The sequence below is a fragment of the Notechis scutatus genome, chromosome 2, assembly GCF_049901735.1.
Source record: "Notechis scutatus isolate UNSWTSFEM ecotype Mainland chromosome 2, rNotScu1.2, whole genome shotgun sequence".
NCBI classification, from domain to species: Eukaryota; Metazoa; Chordata; class Lepidosauria; order Squamata; family Elapidae; genus Notechis; species Notechis scutatus.
Genome location: NC_142010.1, coordinates 78,265,089 through 78,291,913, shown reverse-complemented (window position 1 = coordinate 78,291,913; position 26,825 = coordinate 78,265,089). Strand labels below are relative to the sequence as shown.

General features: G+C 36.0%; 1 protein-coding gene across 1 annotated transcript; it reads right to left on the bottom strand.

Annotated features, from left to right (window-relative positions):
- Positions 1–174: 174 nt before the first annotated feature.
- GFPT2 (glutamine--fructose-6-phosphate transaminase 2) lies at positions 175–26,825 on the bottom strand. Its single transcript, XM_026686602.2, has 19 exons — positions 26,587–26,825; positions 20,235–20,342; positions 17,926–18,024; positions 16,486–16,611; positions 15,594–15,652; positions 14,823–14,957; positions 14,148–14,209; positions 13,908–13,987; positions 13,432–13,549; positions 12,703–12,866; positions 11,223–11,318; positions 11,018–11,115; positions 9,852–9,972; positions 9,130–9,287; positions 8,381–8,495; positions 7,686–7,813; positions 6,996–7,163; positions 2,790–2,951; positions 175–2,061 (listed from the first exon to the last, which is right to left on the bottom strand). Exons 1-19 carry the CDS (start codon positions 26,591–26,593, stop codon positions 2,017–2,019), a joined length of 2,049 nt encoding a protein of 682 aa, XP_026542387.1. The 5' UTR covers positions 26,594–26,825; the 3' UTR covers positions 175–2,016.

Below are 26,825 nucleotides of genomic sequence, written 5' to 3'. Positions count from 1 at the left end.
TGGGGTTTGCGTTCTTTCCAACAGTTTCCCCAAATTTTTGCTTACAATCTGCCACTGACTCCAGATTTTAAAAATCAAATGTGATCCATTCTGCTTAGTCACAGAATATTGTAGACAGCTTTTATACGTAACAGTTCTAATAAAAAAAAAATCAGATGCAGCAAAATCAAGACGTTTCTGTAATCAACAATTTCTTTAATTTGCATAGCGTTTTGATGGTATGATAAGTAAAAACGTGCTCACAAAATATGCAGTAAATTTATAGGGTTAAATACAACTATTCAAGAAAATATAGTCTGAGGCACGTATAATGTATTTTATCTAAACACAACAGTTCAACAAAAATACAATCAACTTTAAATGATGTTTGAGAAGTTTTCATTAACAGCAGTACAGAAATATAAAAAGTCAGATAAATGCAATAGAAATTCAGTTAAAAATACAACTGCCCAAAGTAAAATAATTAATATACAAGTGACTGCATTCACATGTTATGTTTAAATCAGATTTATTTCTGCTTGGCTCACCTATAGCTTCCAACTCTGGTTCATAAGCAGGCAGAACATCAGATTTCCTGATTTAGTTATATTAACCAAACCACAGAATGGGATTTTATGGTTGTTTGAGCTGCTTTGGCAGGAGGTCAGGTGAGAGTGAGTGCATCATTTATTTTGTCTTAATGAGATGTGTAAATGTAACAAATTAATACACTTAATTAACAAGGATTAATTCATAGGCATTATCTACTAGTAGAGGTAACCCATATGCTAAATAACTTAAATGCTATACATGTGTATAAATACTTTGTATTTAAAAGTAAGACAACAATTGTATGTACATGTACCCAAAAGCAAATCTTACCAATTCCATAAGGACTTGGTTTGAGTAAACATGTATAGCATCAGGCTGCTTGTAGTGTTGATTTATTCACAGTAACTCAGGAAAAAAGCTATATACATATATTGCACAGTTGTAAAAAACACTATTCATTAAACATCTGTAAACAACAGTTTTTTCTTTCTTTGGCAATTTGATTATTTCAGTAATGCTACAAGCAAGAGCACTTAGTAAGGTATATAACAAATATTTAAAGGCACATTAAGCAGTTTTTTCCCAAAAAAGTAAGGACATCTTTCCAAATATTTTCTAGTTAACAATATGCTGGTTATTGGTTCATTTCTCTCATGTCAAAAAACTCACAGTAAAAAAAGTTACAGTTTGAAGTGAAGGGTCAGAATTATTAGAATACTTGCTTAAAACCCAATATCTCAGACAAAAAATAATCATGGGTTGTCCTGTGATTTCTTTCTCTACCATTTCCTAAGCATGCTATCACATAAAGGATGGGGCTGCCTGTAGCAATGGCAGATGTACACATATATTTTATATGGATGGTTGTGCCTTTATTTCTAAAGTTGTTTGCATGTTTTTTTGGTCTCTTTAATAATGTGTGCATTTTGCCTGTGTTCTTGTGGACAAACTTTCTGGAAAGAAGGATTGTATATGCTTTGCTTCTGGATTGCTCCATTTTTTAAAAAAAAAAAGTACATAAGATTTTGGGATTTTGGTTAAGGTGTTAAGGCTTTCCCTAATGATATTTTACTGAGCCTCATTAGTTTTCCTTCTGAGAAATTGCTATTGAGCTTTTAGGAAAATGAGATGCTTGGTCTCTGACTTACACACAAAGAACTCACCTTGGAAAGAAGAATGTTAACAGGAAAATTAAGGATTTGGAAAAGAAAAGCATTTATCCTGATGAATGGTATCTTTTAAAACTACTCTTAAATTGCACTGACAAAATTCAAAAATAAACCAAGAGTCCAAGTTTAGACATAACAAGTTGATTAAAATAAATCAGGATTTGAAAATCAATTTCCGATCATGGCTTCAAACTGCAAAGAAACAGCCATGATTTGTTACGTGGTGAATTTATTCACTGAAACCAGCCAAAGTTAGGTTAAACAAACCCTAACTTAGCATCATGAAATTATCATGCTATATTTTATAACATAATCCTTATTCTACAGTCACAGATTTAGCCAAATTTCTTGGGAAATCCACCTGGAAAAAGAAAAAAAAGATTATCATACCACAATAGAAATTATCCCATTTAAAAGGAACATAAAGGAAAATAAAATATCCTAATGGCACTATGCCTTCCCAAACTATGTAAATATATGTCAAAACTACTAATATCCTTAGGTAGCTGGTTTGACTTCTGCTTGATTCTAACTTTTCTTTGTTTCATTTCATTTGTACCATGATCCCAGACCCTACATTCTTTGTCATCGTTTCATGTGTTTGTAATCCTTTTACATGCTAAGAAAATGACAACATCTACAGCATGGGGTCAAACTCATGGCCCACAGCCCAGATGTGTCACATGGCTGGCCCGGCCCCGCCCAGTTTAGCGAAGGGGGAACAAGTCCCAATACATCACATGATGCTGCCATGATGATATGAGTTTGACACCCCTGATATACAGTATTTAACAGTGGTGATTCTGCAAATACTCTCATCATAATCACTGCTTGGCTCTTATTCCTACATTTTGGATAACAGGAATCACACACCAAGCAACATGGGTAGTTCTATCTTTAATGAAGTTTGGTTCAAGTTAAAAGATGCCTAAATACTAATCATTTCTTAATCCTTATAGAGACCACAATTATTAATGGCTATTTGTTTAAATCCTATCACTCATTCTTGTGACCAATTTGTGAAGAAACTAGGAAGTATCCAACTGTGCTTTGCTTTAATTAGAATGACTAAATATGGAAGTAACTTACATCATATCCTCTGAGAACAGCCAGGTGGAACGAAAGCAGCTGTAGAGGGATCACACTCAAGACTCCCTGTAGGCAATCAACTGTCTGTGGCAACTCAATTGTTTTGTAAGCAAATTTTGAGCTCTCCGTATCTTCTCTAGAACATAAAATAATAGGGCGGCCCTAAGAAACAAGTCAAGTAGTATGGATTAATATTAATGATTAACCAATTATTGATTATATATAGATTTGCTGTATTTTGCAAACATTTTCCAATATGCAGGTTATTTTTAGTATTTTATTTATTTATTTATTCATTTATTTATTTTTATGCTGCCCATCTCCCCTATAATATTTAAATTAGGTTTTTATCTTTGTAAGTCACTCAGAGTGAGTTGGCCATATACATTTTCATAAATAAATAAATGGAGCAAGAACATTAATAAAACAACATTGAAAATTCCATTGTATTCAACTAAAAGAATGCATATAGGTATTGATAATTTTGGCTTCAATCTAAAATGCAATAGTCTAAATGTTTTAGTATCATTACTGGTAAATGTTAGAGCTGCATTAGCCCGATATAATATTACATGTAGTCCTCATGCTATGACAGAAATTGGGACCCGGATTGCCATCCCTAGGTGATGCAATTCCCAAGTGCAATGTTGACTGCATCGATTAGTGATAGCAATCCTGACAGCCCCAAATGGCAAGATCCTCAGGTCAGGAGCTTGGGGTGCCACATTGGGATGGGGAAGGACGGGGAAGGCTTGGGAGGCCTCATGCAAATCAAAGAAGGCCAAGGAGAACTTAAAAGTCTCAGTGGAAGCTTCACAAGAGCTAAGGGGAAGCCGAAGCAATTTACCAGAATGACTTGAGATTTTTCTTGCCAGGTTCTCCATTTATTTTGTTTGTGGGAAGCTGGTAGGAAAAGTCCCAAATGGTAGTCACATGATCTTGGGATGTCATAATTTTGAGCTGGACACCCTAACACCTGGATTGCAATTACTTGATTGTTGGGGTGCTACAACAACTGAAACTTCAGACAATGCTTGTACATCCATTTTTTTTCAAGGTTTGTCGTAATTTTGAACAGTCATTGAATGAATGGACATAAGCCAAGGAGTGTATCACTACTTTAACAAACAGGAAACATTGTACTTTAAAAAAAAAAACTTTTTGTCTTCACTTGCCCCCAAGCTCCCAGCAAATTACAATTTTTAGAAAACTAAAAGCATGTATCTAGCAAATATGGCAAATTAAAACTGTATAATGGACCATATAATATATATATATATTGTTTGAGATCCTATGCAATTTGATCACAACAATGCCTAAAAAGGTTTGGGGGGGGGGAGTGGACAGGGGGAATAGAAAAGTGCAGAGATATAACATGCTCAATTTATTTAAAACTAGAACCTGGAGAAAAAAAGAGAATTCCCAGTAAACGCTACAAAATGCACTGCTACTGAAAGAACAAAAAAGGAGAATCATAACATTCAAGAAATGCAACATCTCACTTTTTCTAAGAGGAATAAATAAATTTAATGATGGAGCGGTAGAGTTTGAGATCTTCTTAACTATAACTTTATGGATAATACAGAGCAAATGGGAATATTTTCCCCATTTTCTCTTGTAACGCTAATTTGAAATCACTCATTCAGAACAGATAAAATCCTCATTCAATTGGCTACTTATGAAATGACCAAATATGCCAGCTAAGTCAGCTGACTTCAAAAAGAGATTGTATCCATTATCTATGAATTAATTATTACATTAATTATTAAAAACCATTTTAATAAAAACAATTTCACTGTGTCCACTATCAAAGGCATACCAGTCAAGGAAACAAGAAAAGCCCTTTGGCTAGTTCCAAACTCTGTAACTCTATCATGAAGAGAGATCAAATTAGCTTTACTTCTTTTTCTTCGACAGCTATTGACACACAACTTTGGTTGTTAGGATGCCCTTAAGAGGTATCTCCTTTGACTAAAATTCTGTTCTTGGTAAGTTCATCGATATATCTATCTACATAGTTCCCTGAAACAATATACAAGTAGTTTGCTATTGTCTTTTTGAGAATATTTTTTCAACTTTTTGATTGTTAACAGCACTGAAATCCCCAGATTCTAGCTAATTGTAGATGACCGAAAAAATAACAAAGAAAAGGGTGGGTTTTTTCTTCTAATGGGGGTTTATCTTGTTTTTATATTACAAGAGTGGTAAAGAGAATAATTAGTTTTTTTATACTTCTGTTATAAAAATATAAATTCCTGGAAAAACAGCATCAGAATACACTGCTAGCAACTCCTTGCCAGTTAGAACTAATTAGCATTTGAAGATTTTATGGATTTAAGAGTCGATAATATGTCTTCTTCAAAAGATAGTTTTTACAAAATTGTCTTTTCTCTCCCACTCTTACCTCTAAGCTCTAAGCAGTTTACCTAGCTTTGAAGAATCTATTTCAGCTGAAAATTACACATTCCCAGTGATCTCCCAGATCACAATAGTATGACATAATTATACTGTTCTTAATATATTATTAAATTATTAATATTGTACACATTGGGTCTCATAACCTTAGTGACTCAAATAATGTTTATAAAATTAAAACATGTAAGAAGGCTTGACAGGATTAATTCTATACCTGAAATAGCAAACTCTGAACTCACAAACCCTCTATTTGCTTTGTCTCAATTAATTTTAGTAAAAATTTACTTTGTCTGCTTTTGGAGTCAAATATGTTATACCCTGAAATTTAGACAAAACTCAAGTCCAGAAACTTTGGCTTTTAAATCCTAAGACTGCTAAACCAGGGTTTTGATAAATGAGGAATTTTTGTACAATACTCTATCAGACGTTTACAATGTTTATACTTATGCAGTGTTTAATCTCCCCTAGTTGCCAGAACGGTATATAGTTCAGGCCTTCAGTAATACATTTTATTTAAAATATAAAGTTTTTTCTGAGAACTAAGAAGATTTACAGTGTAGTCAGGGGTGGGATTCAAATTTCTTAACAACCAGTTCTGTGGCCTAATTTGTGGGTGTGCCTTGGTGATCGTGTGACTGGGTGGCATGGCTTGCTGACTGGGCACGGCTTGGTGGTCATTTGACTGGATGAGCATGGCTTGTACATAATTATTATAAATATTTATGTAAACATTGATTTTTTTATGAAAAAAGAGCAACTTTTAAATTGAGTTGCTCACAGAATCACAGATTAACTTAGATATTATCTATCTGCAATTGGCTATCTGAGTCTGCACTGAAAAGCTACAGTCCTAAGGAAGGTTTGGCTCTGCTTTTAGATTAGCTAGAAAGCAAGAAATCAAAGGATTTCCTGCTTTCTATCTAATCTAAATCTCCTGGCAGAGCAGAACAGCTGATGGTTGGGGCGGGGAGGAAAAATAGCAACTTACCAAACCAGGTAAGTTGGATGGCTCACATGCCAGGTAAGGAGTGAGTGGGCGCGGAGGGGCAGGGCCAGCCAGTGGTGTGATTTGCCAGTTCTCTGAACTGCGGACAATCGTGTGTGTAAGTGTTTGCAAGAAATCATCAGCTGTGCTGCCTGGACAGCTGACAAGTGGTGCGCTCAGGTGCGCAGCGTTTGAAAATCCTTGTTTCCTGCTTTTTAAACCTCAGCTCTGCCGCGCAAAGCAGCTGAGGAGGGAAAAGCAGGGAATAAAGGACAGCCTAGGCGGGTGGGCCAGTTTGGTGTCAGCTGCTCTTCGAAGCTACAGGTTCTATAGAACCGGGTCAAACCGGTAGCATCCCATCCCTGAGTGTAGAATAGTTTGATGCAAGTATTAAGGTTTGTAATGCTTCATTCTTCAAATAATCTTTCAAATTTCAAATGATGAGCTTTATTTCAGTCTATAGATATTCCCCGATGATCTTGTTCATGTAAGTTTAATATTATTTAGGTCTTTGCTTAGAGCAAATTCTCATCTAGGAAGCTTTACAAGTCTCAGTAGACTTCTTAAGAATTCTAGAATTTCTTAATAATTGATAATACAACATCTTAATAATTCCAGAGTTGACATCTGTTAGAGGCAAGCAAAAGCATTCCTGTTTAGAGAGGCTTTTGACCCTGCATGTTATTCCTGCTGAAATATGATACATAAATAATATACTTCATTAATATATATTCTTTATTGTATTTTATTCTTTCAACAAATGTACACATTAATCATAAAAATGAAATGCAAATTACAGTGTTTACCTGTCGGGCAGTGACCTGTTGTAAAGCATTCTGGCACTTGGTAAAGCAGGGATCCTTCATAATTATCATAATAACAGGCATTTGTTTATCTATAAGAGCCAATGGTCCATGCTTCAGTTCCCCAGCCAGGATGCCTTCAGAATGCATATATGTAATCTCTTTGATTTTCTGCAAACCAAATGAAAGACAATCACAAAGGACAAAATAATAATGCATTCTGTTGCTGATAACAATTAAACACACATAAATGACACCAAAGTCCGAACCCCAAAGCTGCTTTTTGCATGCCCAAATTTTAATTAGTGATCATTGCTATGATATGCAATTTTTGGAATTGCCTAGGTACTGTACATTCTTATTCTTAAATTCAAGCTAACATCAAATATGTGTTGAGTCTAAAATGGAGAATCCCAAGTAATAACCATCCATTAAAACATTAATGATGTATCCTTTCAGTACACTTTAAAATTTACTCCAAGGATTTCTCTCTATATTTCAAGTTTAACGAACAGACTTTGCAAAGCATCAATAGTTTTGTATAAATTGGGGCTGTAGATATGTAGGTGAGCAAATAATTCCTGACCTGAAACACATATCAATCTTTTTATTTTCTCCAAAGCACTATTTAGAAATATTCTTTACATATAAGTTAGTTGTACTTTTGAAAAACTCAAAGTTAAAGATTCATACCAGTGCTCCTTCCAAGCAAGTGGCATAATTATATCCACGACCCATAACCAAAAGTGATCGTTGTTTATATAGTTCAAGCGCCAGATCGTGTATTTTCTCATCCAAAGACAGTACTTCTTTAATCATCTCTGCCAACAAATTAAAACTGAGAATTAATTTCATTCTTGCAATACTATCAAATTTCAAAATATTTCAAAATACTAAAATTGAAGATTTAGACAGACTACATCAATTAATTCATCTGCTTTACAGTATAAAACTTACTATTTTACCCTTTGATAGCACCTAATATTTTTTCCTGAAATTTTATATTGATACTAGTTTTAACAGCTCTTTATCCTGAACCCTTGAATAGTTTTTAATCTTCACTAAAGACTCACATTTGAAAAAAAAGAGAGATTAATTTAAAAAGCAGAACTCCTAGCTTAATGTACATAAATGTAAATTTCCCTTCTATTAACAGTACATCCCACATTTACCTTCAAAGCATGATTCTATTTTTTACGACTGAAATCCAGTTTTGTTCTCTTATCTTTTTCTCAACAGAGAAATTAAGTGCAAGCAAATAATAAGAATCCTATACCTTTCAAATACCTTTTGAAATACCTTTTAAAATTACAAAACCAAAAATTGATTTACAAGTTCATGACTTTTTACCTTTTCACAACAAATTTTAATTCCCCGTTTGAACATACCAGGTAATGACTTCAAACTACTTATGATCTCCTGTCTTCTTTTTTGCAAGGATATCCTGTCTTCTGACATCATCAGACCAAACAGCATGAGAGAAATGAACTGGCTGGTATAAGCCTGAAGATTTAAAAAAAAAACACCTTTATTTGGTTGTGTAGTGTATGATCCTGTTAGTATCTGCTTTGGTGAAACAAGAAGGACAACGGTACAACACTATGGATATCAGATCCTGGCTCAGTCACTCATATCCATAGGTAAAGCTGCAGAAGGGATGCTTTGAAATCCCGGATAGTCTCTATACAGGGGTGTCAAACTCAAGGCCAGTGAGGTGCTTAGATCTGGTCTATGGGGCTGCCCTGGAAAAAGCAAAGGACAGTTCCGTGGTGGCTCTGCCAGCAAAAACAGAACTTGGGGGGAATCACACGCGCCCCCACAAGCTCAGTTTTCTCTGGTAGAGGACTGCAGGAGGCCGTTGAGGCTAAACATGGGCAGGCTGAGTGACATCAAGCTGGCCATGCCTACTCTTGCCACAACCACCCTGGCCACATACACCCAACCCTGAGGTCAAGCACAACCCTGATGCAGCCCTCAATGAAATAGAGTTTGACACCCCTGCTCTATAGTATAGATAGTATTGACAGTTTCTTGCAACACAATGCTTTCTTAACAAGGTAGATACTTTACTGCTGTTCCAGGCAATACCAAGGCTATGATCCAAAAGAGAAGGTCAAATACAAAAAAAGAAACTCACTTTTGTACTTGCAACGCCAATTTCAGGTCCTGCATTGATATGTACACCACAATCTGTATCTCTGGATATTGAACTTCCCACCGTGTTTGTGATGCCAACGGTCAAAGCTCGACGATTCTTACAATACCGTAAAGCCATCAGTGTATCAGCAGTTTCTCCTTTAACACATTATGACAATGACATTATTACAGATTAAGAACGGCAGTTGAATTTAGAATGGTCTGACCTGCTCTATTCATCATGATACTGAATAACTTTCCTGTCTTGTGAACTTGCCAAAGTGTTATGTTTCTTGGCTGTTTTAAACAGGAAGTAAGAATTATCCTCAAAATATTTAAAAATGACTGCCATCCATCTGTTTAGCTTTAGTAGGATATAAAATATCAGAGAATATTCCTCAAGTCAGAAGATTTGTGTTTTAGAGTGCAAAATCAAATCTTAAATTGGCTCCAGAAATAGTAGTAGTATTTTCTTTAAAATACAAACACAGTTTTGAAAAACTGCCAGATGCAGTTTCTGAGACACTCAGTGGAAAGCCCATTACACCAATAATAAAAATCAACGTGAATTATAGTAACAAGATCTTCCTCTTGCATGTAATGTAAATACAATTAAAAGCTTGCAATCAGGAATCTTGGTATAAATTAAGGTAATAATATATACGAAAAAGCACATTTGTCAAATTCCCAATATTTCCCAAATTAAAATGTAAGGCAATTTACCTGACTGGCTGATAAAAAAGCACACATCATCTCGAAATACAGGGGTATTCCGATCCAGAAAATCACTAGCCAGTTCCACCATGACAGGTAGCTCAGTCAGTTCTTCCAATACTTGTCGTGTCTGAATAAACATAAAAACAACGTATCTGGCTTTAATTCTTTTTTGACATCATGTGAGATTGGCACATTAGCCGAGTGAAGCAAATTAATTAGTTTTGAGGAATAATGCAAATTACTATTTTAATTCACACTACAGTGTTCACGATGGAACAGACTCATCCCAGGTTGGCAAACAAGTGAGATAGGCCTATATACATACACTCTGCTTATTTATTCAACTATATGCTGAATATATTCCCTGGGTTATGACAGCAATTTGGATCATTAGTCAAGAAATATAACACAGACCAGCATTTTAGAACACCCTTGAAGCATTATATATCCAAGATGTGGCTGCACCTACAAAGATCAGAATCATGTAGATTTGTAACAGTTTATGGAAACAATATTTGCATTTTGAAGATGCAGAATGGTAAGAGTTTCAACACTTTTGAACTCTGAAGGTGAGGAAGACTCCTGGGAATACCACAGGTAGGCAAGAAAACAAACAAAAGGCCAAATCAAATCAAGCCAGAGTTTTCACTCAAGATACAAATGGCCAGGTATAAAATTATCATACTTGTGACACTTTATGCAAAGACATCATTCTCTAGAGAAGTTTACAATAAGGGTTCCTTGGTGCTTTCTAAGCTTGGTTGTTTTCTTGCAGATGTTTCATTATCCAAACCTCAATGCTAGACTAGTTTAGATGTTACCTAGTTTAGGTAATGAAACTTCTCCAAGAAAACTACCAAGCTCAGAGAGCACCCAGGACTCCTGAGCTACAAATATTCTCCTTTATGAAGTTTACAATGCTGGAAAAGATGGAATGAAAGAGAAAGAGGACAACGGATAACAGGTGGATAGATTCAATTGCACCGGTGATATAATTGTGCACTATTGGAAAATCTGAAGGACTAAGCTGGAATCAACATCAACCCAATCAAAGAGATGCATAGTTCTCTTGAGTAATATCCCTCCAAAAGGTTGCTCTTTAAAAGATAGAAAACTCCTATAAACATACAATGAAGAAATGTATTACATATGTTGAAATATTTTAAACTTACAGCCACAGCAGCATGATAACTGGTTCCACATCCAATAATTATTAATCGACGACATCTTTTGATTTCTTTCAAGTGATCTTTCAAGCCACCTAAAATAACTATAATTTCCACAAAACAGAAATGATATGAAGACTTTAGTTCCGGGCAAATTCCTATCAGACATTAATGGTAACATTAACAGAACTAGAATTTTCCTCGAATTTACCTTTGTTGGTTTCAAAGTTCACTCGTCCTCTCATAGTATTGAAAACAGATTCTGGTTGTTCAAATATTTCCTTCTGCATGAAAGCACTGAAATTTCCTGTTGTTGTCATTTGAATAAAAAGGGTCTGTTAATGTTACTATTTAGTCAAGGATGGTATTTACAGCAAAATATGGCAGTTTCAGTCATAAGCCAAATTGCTTACACTTGGTTAAAGGAATGCCTATGTGATTGATGAGAGTCCTCTTTGGGCCCCTTTTGGCTATTATATTACCAAACAAAAGCTGTACTCCCAAGGATTAGATTTTTACTAACGTTTAATTTTCAGGACCAGTTAAAGAGGGTTTTGTTCATTAATAATGTAGATCAGATAAAGAAGACTGAAAATATTTTTTAAAATGTATTCTACTTACAAGCTTAATAGAGCCTGGAATTTCCATTATATATCATGACAGTCAAACTACCCAAGTGAGCAGCCCCATTTTATGATATATGATATATTTTGTGGCAGTCGTAAATGCCAGTTTATAGCAAAAAAAGCCATAAATCATAGCCTTATGACTGTGGGACACTGCAAACAGCTCTAAATACAGGCGGGTTGCTGAACATCTTAAATACAAACATTCTATAGTGGGGGCAGGTCTGTTGTAACTTCAAATTCAGATCATAAGTACCTTTTGGAGAATTCGTTGTAATTTCATTGCAGACTCACTAAGTGACTGATGATAAGTCAAGGATCTATCTCTAGCACTACCATGGCTTACCTCATTTTATGGCATTTCAAAATGATATTGTTTATATTTAAACATGACCTTGTATGTATAAAAAGGTCTTATAAAATACTGTATAGCCTTTTTTTAGTTTTATAATAGCAATACATAGACTATATTGGTGTTCCTATAAATCTCCAATGCCAGATAGGTAGAATATAAATGGTTTCAATGTTTATTTTTTATATTTATATACTGTTCAACCCCAACAGATTCCAGATGATACACAGAAGCCTTAATAACTTTACAACAAATATTAACACGAAACAGTACCTAGGAGGTCTTCCAGAATAACTCCCAATGGAAGAAGGTCCGTGAAAAAAAAAATCTTTTAAGCCCTTCTAAAAATGGGAAGGGTAGTGGAAAGTGTATTTCCTGAAGGATGAATTATACAGTTGGCGCTAACTCCATAAAGTCCATCCTTCTAACTTCTCACACCCTCCTCGTGTAGATGAAATCCTTAACAGACCTGTTCTAGGTTGCTCTAGACAGGCATGGCAGAATTATGTTGTAAAGGCAAGATGTTAACTTATTATTATATTTGTTAAATTTATTTGCCAACTATTTCGTCATGGAGCTATAGACCTTGATAAGTCACAACTAACACTTTCAATACTTTCCCCCAATCAGTCAATTCTTTTTTTTGTGGCTAAATCTGCACCTGAACTCTCATGGAAAAAGATTAAGTTGACACTAGGAACTGCTGGGCTTACCCTTCATGATCTGCTGCAGCTCCATTTGCAAAGTTTGAATAGCTCGAGATGGGTCATCGGTAGCAGCACGTTTTAGCCGATGAATGGAAAGCTTTCCATCAGCCGCTGCTGCAATGTCATCATCTTCCAGAAAAATAACTCTGTTTGTGTGCTCAATTATGGCACTGCCAAAAAAAAATAAAATCCAGGTAAGGTGTGAACATTCAAGTGCAACAAAGCTTTGTTCTGCAGGTGTAGATAAGAGCTATAAATAACCAGAAACATGAATTATGCATCATCCAGTCCTTGACTGCAGCACATGCATGTCAAGTCATAGATCATCTGCACAATCTAAAGAATCTGGAATCTGCATACAGCTACCAGGAACAGTTGTATTCATTATTATTATATTATTGACATTCCCATATACTATGTATGACCATGCTGAACACACTTTTATGAATTACCATTTAGATTTAGAACCAAAAGCTATTTCTCCTTGGATATGAGCCAGAAGCATTTTACCAGTTTTTCCAGAATTATTTTGTACCACTGGCTAACTAAGAATCAGAACCTACAGCAGCTTTACAAAACAGCTTTAAAATTATTTATTGTTGACAAACAATTGGCTTGAGCTAAGGACCCCTCCTCAAACAATGAAAATACCCTTATCGCCCAGAGGAATGAGCATCATTGGGTTGGCGTGCTTTGCACAATCCTGCTAAAGCTACACATCATTATGTCTGTTACCTTGCATCCGAAGCAAAGAAAAATTCAACCGCTTTATCACCCACAGCATGAAGGCAGGTTGAACTGTCCAGTCTTTTCATTTGAGTTTTGCATATGTTCTTTACATTTTCTATATTACCTGTCAATGAAAAACATGCACATGTAACATCTTTAAATCAGCAGAGTACCCAAATTCATCAGAGCTGAAATCAAATTATTGAACTTCATGAATTATACCAGAATCATGACTACCTTATTAAAATTACTAAGAAAATGAGGCAAGAATGTTATGCATACACACACCATTTTAATTTTAATGTATAAATTTAACATTTTGCAAAATTTTGAAGTAAGGGTTTATTTAATATATATAATATTTTAGTATCATGGATTTGTAGTTAATGGACTGATAAGAATGAATTCTGGCCAATATAATCAGTTCTTTCTCCCCCACAACCCTCCCAAAATACCAGGATGGTAGTACTATAGCAACTTACATGTTCGATATAAAATGGGAATTTGTTCTGTGGAGAGCTTAGATTCACTACGAACTCCAATAAGCAGAGGACTCCCCCTCCTGACAAGTGATAAAACAACAGTGAAAGTGGTTATATTCATTTTAAGAAATATATTCAAGTATTTTTGCTTCAATGAAGGACCTAAATCTTGGGTGTAAGCTCTGTGCTGATATATATTTATCAAGCATCATAGCTTAATTTATAGTTCAATTTACTTACCTGGTAGCAACAGCTTCCCCTGGATAATGGATACTTTTGAATACCAGCGCAAATGCACCTTCCTACATAAGAGGAACATTAATATTAAAAAAGGAATGAAGGGGATGCATATCAAAATTATCTAAAGAATGAGTAAGATAATATATTAGTCAAAATTCCCTTTTCATATATTTCATGATCCCTAATAAAGGAGTAAATTAAAAAAGTAGCAAATACACTTCATTCATGTTGGCATATATGTAGGGGGATAATTCCCAATTAACTCCATCAGATATATATCTAATGATGAACATATTAGCTTCCTGATTTATCAGTGGGAATACTTGTAATTTTAATTCATATCCAGCTGTAGAATCCATATATTGAGCTCTGTTAGGTGGTTATTTCAAGACTGCAGCCTGACCCTTGATATCAGATTGGTAATTCTAAACGAAAACAATTGTAGGTTCTAGGAATGCATCTGGAATTCATTTGAGTTTATGTCTCCCTTTTCACCTATGTTCTGGACAAGTAAATGTTTTTGTGAAAAAGAAAATATAGCAAGGCATTTTGAAAAGGATCATCTCTTTCAAAACACACCCAACAACTTCATTTTGTCAAACTCGGTAGGTGAAGGATAATTCAATACTATGTAAACATTACCAATGCTAGGAAATAAGAGAATCTCCCACTCACCAACTGTTGAATGACTCTCTCAACCAAGACAGAAAAATTCACATCTTCAGTTTCTTTATTATCATATACATATTTGATTAATTTTGCAATTGTCTCAGTATCTGTTTCAGATTCAAATTCATAACCTTTTGTCTCCTAGAATGTTTAAAACAAGCATTAGATCCGAGTTTCCTACCTCAGGCTATTTTCATTCATATGCAATAGCATCAAGGGACATCTAATGCCTTGATCACTACTGCTCTAGCTCCAACTCCCCAGTATGATCACATTCACAAGCCAGATTTTATTTATTTAGATTTTTATTTATTAGGACTTTATTAAACATGCCATGGAAACAGCATGAAATTAATGTTGTCTCATAACAATATAGAATCACAAGATTAATTCCTGCCAGAAACAACACTGTTATTCTCTAGCCCAGTGTTAGCCATTTTAACATCTTTAACATCTCACACTTAGCCATTTTAACATCTGAGCTGGGGGATTCTGTGATCTGAACTCCACACATCTTAAAAGTTGCCACGGTTGAGATATTCTGCTCTAGCTGATATCCATACTGGCCCGTGCTAACACTGGGATCACATAGGAAGGGAGAGAAAAAACTGAAAACAAACCATTCTCTTTCTAAGGGGGCACTGAATCTGTAACTCATCATCTGGCATTAAATATAATAGTAGGCAAGGACAGATCTCTCTAAAGAACTAAAGCTTTACTTCTACATATAAAAATAAGTTTGGAGTGACACAGTTTTATGATATGCTGTCAGCTTACCAAAAACTTCCGAAGGTCTTTGTAATTTGTAATGATTCCATTATGGATAACAACAAATTCTGAAAGGAATATATATGGAAATAAATAAGTAAGAGCAAACAATGAGACTTTAATTCAAAAAGTGGATTGAAGCTGTATATTTATTAAATTGGCACTTGTAAAATAGAAATCTAGTTTTCTGTTCTTTCAGGCAACACATCATGGCCAGTTTGGTCTCTGTCAAAGAGACAATGAACAGCCAGTTCCCAGAGTTGCCAGATGAACTGCTGAGCAGCTGCAGGGAGAGGCAGCTGCAATACCCAGTAACCAGGTCTCATAAAATGAGTCTGAGCTGCTACCCTCTCCTAGGCCAAGGGCTTGTCATGCGATGAGCAGAGCAAAGGCATTCTGCAAGGCTCCTTGCCCTTCTAAATGAGAAACACTGGACTGCTTTCGACTTGGGACTCTCTCACGGCATGGTTGCTTGACTTTGGGTGATTTTTCTAGTGTGCATGCATCTGTGTGTGTATGCGCATTTGCACTCACATTTCTTTTCCTGCTCATTTGCTTCAGAAACTTCTGCATAAAGTCTGCAACCACCTTTCTGTGTTTGTGAATGCACAGCTTGAGATAGATCACAATGGGTGTCAAGTGGTATAACTAAACCAGTAAAGTTTTGGTTTAAAAATTAGAGGATATTGGTTGTTTGGAGAATATTGTTTAGAGAATATTGGATATTCTAATGCCAGCAGATTTGACTCCTTTTCTTTCATGTGTCAGGAATATTACACATGCAAAATTAGTTTATGAATCACCTATCTCATTTAACATACACTAATATGTGATAGTGATTGGTTGGTTTCAACAACTACATCTAAGGAATTCTGTTTTTCCCCCCCCAGAAGTTACCTACCATTACTTCTATCTGATCGTTGGGGATGACTGTTGACAGCATTTGGTTCTCCGTGAGTAGCCCACCGAGTGTGAGCAATGCCAAAATGTGTGTCAAAATCTGCCTTTAAATCCAAGCCTTCTTGCTCTGTACAGGACAAATGTATAATAATTTATATTCAAAATGATACGCAATTCTAAATTTCCAGCTTTTCAATAATGGTTTGTGGCTACAAAGTTGGGGTTTTTTGCATTACGACCATCATCAAGCCCAGAATTACAGTTGTAAGTCATTGTGGTAGTTAAGTAGGTACTATGTGTTTGCACCCAATTTTCTGACCTTTTTCGTGATGGTCATTAAACACTGTGGCCATCAAGCAAACACAGTAGTTGTTAAGCAAATCCATTTTATCCAATGGGCAGGTTTTGCCAGAAACCATAAGTAAATGCCAGAAACTGGCAAAAAAAGATAAAAATTGTTGTCACATGGTCATAGGCCATTACAAATGGCCCTTGAACTGGTTGCCAAACATCCAAAATCCAATCATGTGACTGCGGTGTGTGAATGTGTGCAGTTGCCGGAACTTTAAAATTGGGTCATAAGTATCTTTTGGGGGAGGGTCAATTGTTATTTTGAACAGTCAATAAGTGACTGGTTATTAAGTGAGGACTAGAAGCATAGAAGTATGTTTTAAAAGTATCACAAACACTACTTTAAACATATTCGATGCAGAAATCATCATACACAAACACACACACAGTTAATTTCTCAGCACAAAATACATCACTTCCAACGTTGAGCAAATTCAAAATCCAGATGAAAATATCTAACACTGCATGAAAGTCAGTAATCATTTTTGATTTGTTTATATTTTGATGAAAGAATCCAAGACCTTTTATTAAATTATAGCCAAAAATGATTTAATGTTTTGTTAACGACATACATAACTTGAATTGCTTGGTTTTTTTTTCTTATGACTTCTGTTACAGTTAATTAGATCTCAAATGAAAATATTATTTACATCATCCTCATGTAATAACTGGTAGATTTACCTCACAAAGTAGAAAGTCTTTCCTAGGATATTCTTACACCTATCAGAGGTTAGATTCAACATGACATTGAAATATTAGTGAAAGGCTTGGCTTGTGGGATGTACTACTGCATGTACACATAATTCATATTGAATATTGATCCACAATCTCATATTGTATCATAACTACCATTATATACACATGAATAAAACTTATAGAGGAAAGGTAGTAAAAATGTTCAGAAATCATTTGAGAGTAAAATGTAGAATTAAGACAGATGTAATTTTTGTTTAAGAAAATGTAATTGTAATCCCATCAATTGGTGATTGATTAATAGTACTTCTTAGTACTATTAGTACTTCTAAATAAACATGCTATATTAAAGATTGGCCATAAATATAACAAAATGCAGATGTTGTGTTATACTTACTTTGCAATTCCTCATCAAGAGCCTTTACTTTTCCTTTTTTTTTCACCAATTTGATGTACCGTTCTTTATCTTTATTATTATTCCCATCAATTGCAATACCTGTAATATAGAATATATCTTATTGTATACTATTCCTGATTATTTAAATTACTGTGCACATTTGCTTAAGCAGAATATCAGGATTTTTTTTTCAGCAGATGAGATATTTTGATTTATATTTTAATGAGAGGTTTAGTCTTGAAAATCCTTTTATAAAAAGATAACCATAAAAGTATTTAACATTTTGCTAAGGTTTCAAAACTTGCCTTGCCTGGTTTTCCTTTTATATCTGATTAAAATTGCTATTGATTGATCATGCAAGTTAGTGTTGACTCATAGCGTTTCTATTAATTATGTGTAAATCATTTTCAATTTAAGTCACCACATACAGTTTTTCTCCGTAATGATCTATTCCTAGCCTGTTCTTTCAAGTCTCAGCTCATCACTACTGTTGCTGAGTCTGTCCATCTTGCTCCTATGCATCCTCTTCCTTTCTTTCCTTCCACTTTTCCCAGCATTGCAGTCTTTTTCACAGAGCTGGGTCTTTGCATAATACGTCAGAAACAGGAAAGCCTGATCATTTACACTTCTAGTGAAAGCACTAGGTTGATTTATTTGATGATCCATCAGTTTGTTGTCTTGGGTGTTCATAGTATTTTCTAACACCAAACTTCAAAGGTGTTTGTACTATTTCTATCCCGTTTCTTTTTATCCTTTTTCTTCAAGCCTAACTTCCACTTTCGTGGAGGATCATGGGGAATGTCAGACTTGCACATCATGGCATTTGAATATCTTTTCCATTATCGCTACTCTACCAAATGTATTTCTTGACTGTCTGTTCCTTTACTACAAAGATATCCTTTGATAGCTTCACTGATAATTCTAAAGCTAGTTGCCCTACCTTTTGCCATTTATAGTCTGCTTTATATTTAATTTTAGTCCCCATTTTTTTCATTGTGCTCTTTGACCTTAGTACTAAGGGCTTGCAGATTCTTTGCATTTTTGGCTATCAGGGTAGTGTCATCAACGTAGCACAAATTATTGATGTTTCTTTTCCTCCAGTTTTAAAACCATACGCTTATTCTTCCAATCCAGCTTTCCTTAGTATGTTGTCAGCGTTCCAAGTAATGCACCACTGAAAGCAGAACTCCGAGGCAGGTAGATTCCTCAAAGAACAATTTATTGGATACATCATATTGGCACAACTGGCAAAAACAGACTCTGAAAGTTCCCACGGTTTTCACTTAATTAAAAAGTAAAAGTTCCCCCTTCCGCCCAGGTCACATTGTCCAATAGTGGTGATGGCAGGTTGCCTGGTTACTCTGCTCCTCCTCTTCTCAGCCACCTATTGGAATGATCTTGGTTCCCACAAGAAAACTTATTTTGACGGCAAAGCCGAGCTATCTACTTTTCCCCCTCCCTTTCTCCCCCTCTGCCTTGTGGCAAAACCATGAAGCCTCAAAGATGGCCTCAGCCAAGTTCGCTTCAGGGTTGACATATGTATTCCATATATAGATTGAAAAAATAAGGGGAGAGAGTGCAGCTCTGTCACACACTCCTCTGCCAAATTAGGCCCAGCCTATTTCATCATGTTCTCTCCACACTGTGGTTTCCTGACTTGTAAGTTGACTGAACCTGTTTTAAGTGACCCTATAGGTTGAAGTTATTACAAAAAAAATAAAATACAATTCTATTTAAGATTGTCTTGTAAGTTTATTTGTATCTCACGTCAGTGGTTCAGCAGTATATTTTTAAACATTGTCCAAGAACCAAAGATATCTCACAAAATGAAACTAACATTGATTTGCCTATTACAAGTCTCTGCTTGCTTTAATTATAAACTCCTGCAGGAAGAGAAAAGTGAAAGTGCATGTAACTCATTGTAAGAATTCTTCAGAAATCTGACTCTGTGTGACACAAACACAGCTCATGTACGCTTCCACTTCTTCAATTATTAAATTAATATTAAATGAGGATAGAATTCTTCCTATGGAAAAGACGGAAATGATTTGTCTTCCTTACAGTGGGCGTCACACACTGAAATAACACATGGCTTGTTTTTAACACTGTTAAATAAGCCGCAATAAGTTCACACATCACAATAAACTACAAGCTACAGTATGTAAGACATTGTGGCTGGGTTAATTACAATATGGAGGCCCTGTCAATATCTAGTCTATTCAGAGACTACTTCTAACATGCTTTTCGAAAAGCAATAGAAGCAATATAAGACAACAATTGTCAGGGTCCATGTAAGACATTTTACGCACCTGCAGAATCATACCCTCTGTATTCCAGCCTTTGCAATCCTTTTATCAGCGTTTCAAATATCTCTTTCCTTGTCCGAGGTACTTTGTAGTTCAAATAAGCAAAGATACCTGTTTGAAGAGAGAAGCAGTGAAAAAAACACACTTAATGCTAATGTTTTGCCATTCATAAGTTTGATATAATTTCCGTCTTGCCCCATTATCCCAGTTTATAGTACAAGTAGTCCTTGACTTATGACCCCATTTGATTCCCAAATTTCCATAGCAAAGCAAGACACTTAAGTGGGTTTTGACCCAGTTTGCCATTTTTTCTTGCTGCACTTGTTAAGCAAATCGTGGCAGTTGTTAAGTTAGTTGTTAAATGAATCAGGCTTTCCCATTGACTTTGCTTGTCAGAAGGCCTCGAAAGGTGATCACATGAACTCCAGGACACTGCAACTTTCATAAGTAGTTGCCAAGTTATCTCTCTCTCTCCCCCCCCCCTTCCCTCCCACCCACCCCACCCCCCATGTGAACAAGTTTACCAACTGAGATAAAACCTTATTGGTTATTTTATCATGATGGTGTTTCTTGCAAAGATAGCTTTATGACTTACTTGCTGTACATAGTTTTACTAATAAAAAGAATAATTAAAATACTGTTGCCTGATAATTTTAGCTATTTAAATGTTGACAATTATTTGATTATAGTTGACCAATTTATTTTGGTTGACTGCTTATTTCTGATTTAGCTCATTTAAAATAAGAGAACATGACTCTTTTACTAATCAGGTTTTGAGCTACAGATGGCAAAATGTATTATCTAGCACCATAAAGCTGTATTTTTGGAACCACAGTTAAGCAGCTATTATTCTCTGCCTTCCCAAAAATAAGATTTACAAATCTAAGTCAGAATTTAGCCAAGAACTGATCGGGACAACTCTAGATTATAGCTAGTATTTCACAAATCTACTAAGGAGACTTCTATTAAAACTTATTAAATGCTGTTTGTGGCATGAATCACAACAGAAACAGTTGCCCCCATCCAGCACGAAAAATCTCCTGAGGCTAGGGCTGTTAATAATTTTCTCATGGACTCAGCTCAAGTTATTTTCTATTTTTCCAGAGCAATATTTAAAATATTTCTAACATTTTTGCACAGTCTCAGTATTTATAAATCAGCAGTTTATATCCTCAAAAGACAGACATGTACATATATACATACATGCATATGTACACATATAAAAGATCTAACAGCGTCCTCATTTGAGGCAATATTTTTATGCTTTGGTCGCTCCAGGAAAGGCCTTTTTGAGGGATCTATCCACAATGGAGGCAGTGTGCTGAGCTCGGTAAAGATTCCTTGTTTATACTGAATTCTAGCAATGCTCCTATTTAAGCATACAAAGAGACTCAGAGGCCACTAGAGACTTTTCATTGAAAATGATAGCAACAGTCTAGACTGCCAAAGAACATATTAGAGCTATTTGAGCTTAAGGAAAGAAAGTTTAGTTTCAACATATACATCCTGTCATACCTCCCATTAACCACATTGACTGTTCACTTTCAAAATATAAAGGCCACAATCCAACACAAAGTTAAAATTCAGACCACAGGACTTATAAGTTCTTAAGTCCATGGTTCAATAGTAGGTGTGATCAATAGCATTCCCCTTCTCATTTTCCTCCTATAAACAAATGGGCCTCTCTTGTTTTAGTGCTGCTCAGGCTGGTTTAGAAATAGCTTGGATTGTACAATAAATCCAAGAGATAAAATTGGATAGCTTGGATCGTACAATGAAATTCCAAGAGATAAAAAAAACCACAACCTGAACAGTATAAATTCACAAGGAATAAACTTCTGTATTATATTTTGCATTTTTCCTTACTGAAATGAAAGTCACAAATGTTAATCATAGTTGAAAATACCCTATTGTCTTCCCTAACACAAATGATCTTTTTTCTTGCAATTTTATTTGGAAATTGATATGCTGTGTCAATTTTTTGTTTAGTTTTAAGCACCTTTTAAATGCTATTATTTTTATAAGCAATAACATTAGAAACGCTTAAAAATAAACACTTTTAAAAGATATACAGTTTTAAATAAATGTGCAGACTAGAAAAAAATTCTAAAAATCTTTGTGGCAGTGTAAATAGGTATCATTTTACTGTGACACAAACTAGCTATGGCAAATGCACAAACATGAATAACATATAGTACAAACATTATCCAATCGATAAACTTCTATTGTTAACTAGACCACTTCCCCTTTGACCTTATAATCTTTTCTCTTCAGCATGTTATTTTCATTATTCAAGAGATAAGAAAAGGCTTTAAGTACTTCTGCTTACAAAAGACCTAATCATTGGGCTTGATAAAAACCAAAATGAACAGAGTTGTTTTAAAATGATTGCACAGAAATAATGTCACAGGAAAGGCCCTTAGACTCCAGAAATGAATGAAGCACCTCTGCTGTGACACTTTAAAAAATAGTTCAAGCAGGGAGTTTAGCTAGGAGTTATACAAGCTAACCTTTGTTTTTGTGATTCCCTTTAATATCCTAAAAAGACTTTGAAGCTCTTGGTTCCTTTTTCAGGAATGCAACTGGTTGGTAACTGAGTGGGGAAATTCCACAAGAATGTCAATGCTTATTTAACCCAAATCAAGCTAGGATTTTTATATTTTATTCATAACAAGTAAGCTCAGCACCCCTTCCCTTATCTTTGTTGCTTGGGTACGTACTGAAGCTTTTTCAAACAAATTGCCTTTCAGATGTGTTATGGACTGAAACTCTCAGAATTTCTCAAGTATTGTCTATACTGATTAGGAATCTTAGGTGTTTTAATCCAAGCTAATCTAGGACATGCCATATTAGGGGAAAATTATGCATTACTCACTATGTTAAAGTTTACCTTGTCACCAAGAAATCTACTTTCCACGACGAAGACAATATGCTAAGTGGATTCATCTCTGGCTATAATTAACTTTCATTGTAACTATTTTGCTTCCTCTTTCCTCTTAAGAAATATTCCATTTTTAAAATGAATTTCCTCCTCTATTCTACAGTGATCCTATATTCACATGCAGTTAACTAGTCAAATTCCTCAACCTCCAAATGTGAAATGTACCTATTGATCATCTTTAGGCACTTGACAGAAAAATATCCTTTAAAACAGTTGAAAGACACCATAAAAAGAATCCGTCCCAACTATAATTGGTCAAGAAGGCACTCTTCTCCTTCAAAGGTGTACAAGGTTGGAAATGGAGGGCCATGCTCAGCACCTTGAACTTTTGGAGGAAGTTCAGGATATACATCTAATAAATAATTTAATAGCGGCCAACTTTGTAACCCTAGGTACTGATAAATTGCTATCAGCTATGCACATTGATTAGAGTAGCTGGGAATAATAGCATTATAGGGCAACCACATCTAGGGATCCTGTTGATGTGGAATTCTGGAAGTGGTAGCTCCAAAACATCTAGGGATCCTTTGGTCAAAGAAGATTGTACCAGCATTAAACTTTAAGGTTTTTTGCTTAACTGAGCACTATAGTTCTAATGTGCTAGAAATCCCTCCATTTAAAATAATGTACTTAGAAACCTAAGCTTTTTTCTCAATGACCTCACAGGTAAAGATAATTAAACTCACTGGTATTTCTACATATGGAGTAAAAGATTGGCACAAAAATGGTCAGCCTGGCTTATTATTTATGATGCTAATTATACACAACTAGATTGCTATGTATAACAACATATGAAAAAGTGAAACACCAGATATATTTTACATTTTTTAACATAGCTTTTGTTTGGGTGGAGATATTTTAAAGAGATTTTCATCCCAAAGTAGGAAGCTTCCTTTCACCACTTCCGGCAACATTTTTAGAACAGAGTTCTGATTTATATCTTATTTTATCTCACCAAACTTTTCTACAACATCAATAATGGAAAGTGCTTTGAAATCACATCAAACCTTGACCTAGTATTCTGACTCAGCCATATAATATCTTGATTAGCATTTGGTTGAGCAATGGAACATTCCTAATTCTGAGTTAAAGCACAGATGTCTCACTTTAGATAAAGTGATTTCAGTATGTTTGTTGATGTCTTAAATGAGTAACCAAGGGTATCACAAGATATTCCTTATCAGCTTGAACACAATAAACTAATTCTGAACAATTTAGAGGAACTGGGTTTTCTGGAACAAAATAATCTTTTAGAACTTAAAAGTGATTACTTGCCCACCTTGCAAAGAAAATACATGGCTTAATTGTTTGGAAAGAAGCTGATTTCCTGTTCTAATATACAAATTTAAAACAAGTTTCATTTGATTTTTCTCCATCCAAAACCTTATTTATGGTTCAGTTGTATAATCCATACCTACTCACTGTCAAACAATCCATTTTATTATATTTATGGACACTGGTCCTGTTTTTCTCTATATTATGCCACTGTCATAGCTTTGTCTTTTTTGGATGTTTAAAAGTGCACTGCAAGGAATTGGGACACCACCACTCCATCCCAGCTTAATAAATGCAGAGAAACTGCACGTGGGAACAGCTTTATCTGCACTTATAGAAACCACACACATAGGCATGTGTAGGTCAAACACTGTTTTCAAATTTGAAAAGGGCTTATACTGTTGTTTCTGGTAAAATGCAATTTGAGTGAAAGTTAACTTATCTCAGCCTGAGGACCTATTTGCCATTAATACACTGCAGTCCAGAAAGGAAACTACATACTTGAACGGTCCCAACAAGCAATACTGTCCCAATAATTCCTGAAACTAAACTCTCATGGTAGTAGTTTTACTTCCTTATTGTGCAAGAATAATTTTAAATGTGTACTTTGCTGATGATCCAATACAAAGCTTTTTTTTTTAAATAAGTAGAAGTATTCACCAAGTATGGCATATGGTAAATAAATCAATAATTCACCAAGTAGTATTCCCCAAGTATGGAATGTTGGAAGAAATATCCTTCTGGGTTCAGTTCCAAGTGGGGAAAAAGGCACTGGAAACATGGAGGCTGTTTGGAAAGATGGTTTAATGGTGGACAGGACCACATTGCTTGGAGCTCCAAAGTGAAAAGGATGGTCACATGCTTCAAGGTGAAGGAAAAGAGAAGGAAGGGCTGAGATGCTGAGAGTGCCTGGTTTTATACCCTTTGTTGAGATTTGAATTTGAACTTGTATTCTGATTGGTTGTCAGACTCCCATGGGGCCATGCAGGGGCAACTCTGTAAGGCTGTCCTGAGTTCCAGGCTTGGTTGCAGTTTGCTGGGTGATGATGTAATAAAAAAGGGCTTTGGGTAATTGCTAGAGGTTTACCTGGAGATCTTTGTTATGTAAAAAAATCTGGTCCAGGTCTTAATGGCCCACCCATTAACAAAGGTGGGGTGAGCTTCTACTTCTGAGGTGAGTTTCTGCTTCTGAGTTTCTACTCTTTTTAGGGGAAATATTCTGCCTTTTTAATATTTCTTAGGATATTTCAATTTTCTAAGAGAGATGTGCTAACTTCCTACAGGAACTTGGAGAAGGAAAAGTAAAAAAGAACCTTGAATGAAAATTTTAACAGCTAGCAAATAGCCCTGAAGGAGCCCTTTTGCTTGTCAACATTCGCTTTCATTAAAGATTGATCCTGCTGATAATCAGCAGTTAGATTTTCTACAGTATCCATTGACTCAGTCACATTTCAGGCCATGACTACAAGAAAGCAGCTCCTTCTTATCCCGACTTGTTTTCATGCCCTCACCATGTATCTCTCTCTCTCTCCCCTTGAGAAGATGCCTCAACCCAATGAGCTATGAGGCCAAACTTGAGTTTGACTTAAAACTGCGGTTCTCCATCCAAAACTAAAGGGAGGAGGTGGATGCTGGAGGAGCGAAGCTAAGCAAGCACGTGGTCAGGTCGTCCCATTCCAATGGCCACCCGCGGGAAGGAGGGGCAGTGGAAGGAAGAAAGAAAGGAAAAGGGGAAGGGGAAAAGGAATAGAGATGGAAGCGTGACTTAGAAGCACGTCTCCTCCTGTGCCTTTTTAAGGGCGGTGGGGAGGGAGAAAGAGTTGGAGGGGGATAAAGCATTCAGCTTCCATGTCCTTCCCGAGCTGCCGGGCAAAAGGCAGCAGTGTTTCCCCCTAAATAAGAAGAATTGATCTTACTCTTGGTTTGGAACCGCGGGCCTTTTTCAGGGCAGACGTTCTTCCGCTCCTTCTCCGCCTCCCTCTCCTTTCCCCCCTACAAGTGTAGGACAACTACACTCCTCCTGCTTTGGGCCCGCATGTGCAACCCCGCACCCTTCGGCCGCTCGAACTGCGCGGAGAAGCTGGCACCCAGCCAACACGGCTCCCTCCCCTCCCCTCCCTCCTCTCCTCCCTCACTCACCGCACATGGTTAGTCCCCGATCCCGCACGCAGCCCCGTCCTGTCGCCCGGGATGCCTGGAAGCCCCGCACGGGTCCCTGTCACCTCCTCTTTCTCTCTCGCCTGCCGCTTTAATAACGTGTCTTGGACCCAACCCCCTTGGGTGGTGGTTCATTGGCTGAGAGAGGGAGCGCGGGGAGATGGGGCGGGGGTGGGAGGAAGGCTGCTTCCCATCTTCTTGCTGACTTCAGCCGTCAGCCT

What these genes read in the sequence shown, in the direction of transcription:
- GFPT2 (XM_026686602.2), bottom strand. An exon ending in TCTTGATGAGGAATTGCAAA is followed by an intron (nt 16,612 to 17,925) that starts GTAAGTATAACA and finishes TGTCCTGTACAG; the next exon opens with AGCAAGAAGGCTTGGATTTA. An exon ending in CTTTTTTATCAGCCAGTCAG is followed by an intron (nt 9,288 to 9,851) that starts GTAAATTGCCTT and finishes AATGTGTTAAAG; the next exon opens with GAGAAACTGCTGATACACTG.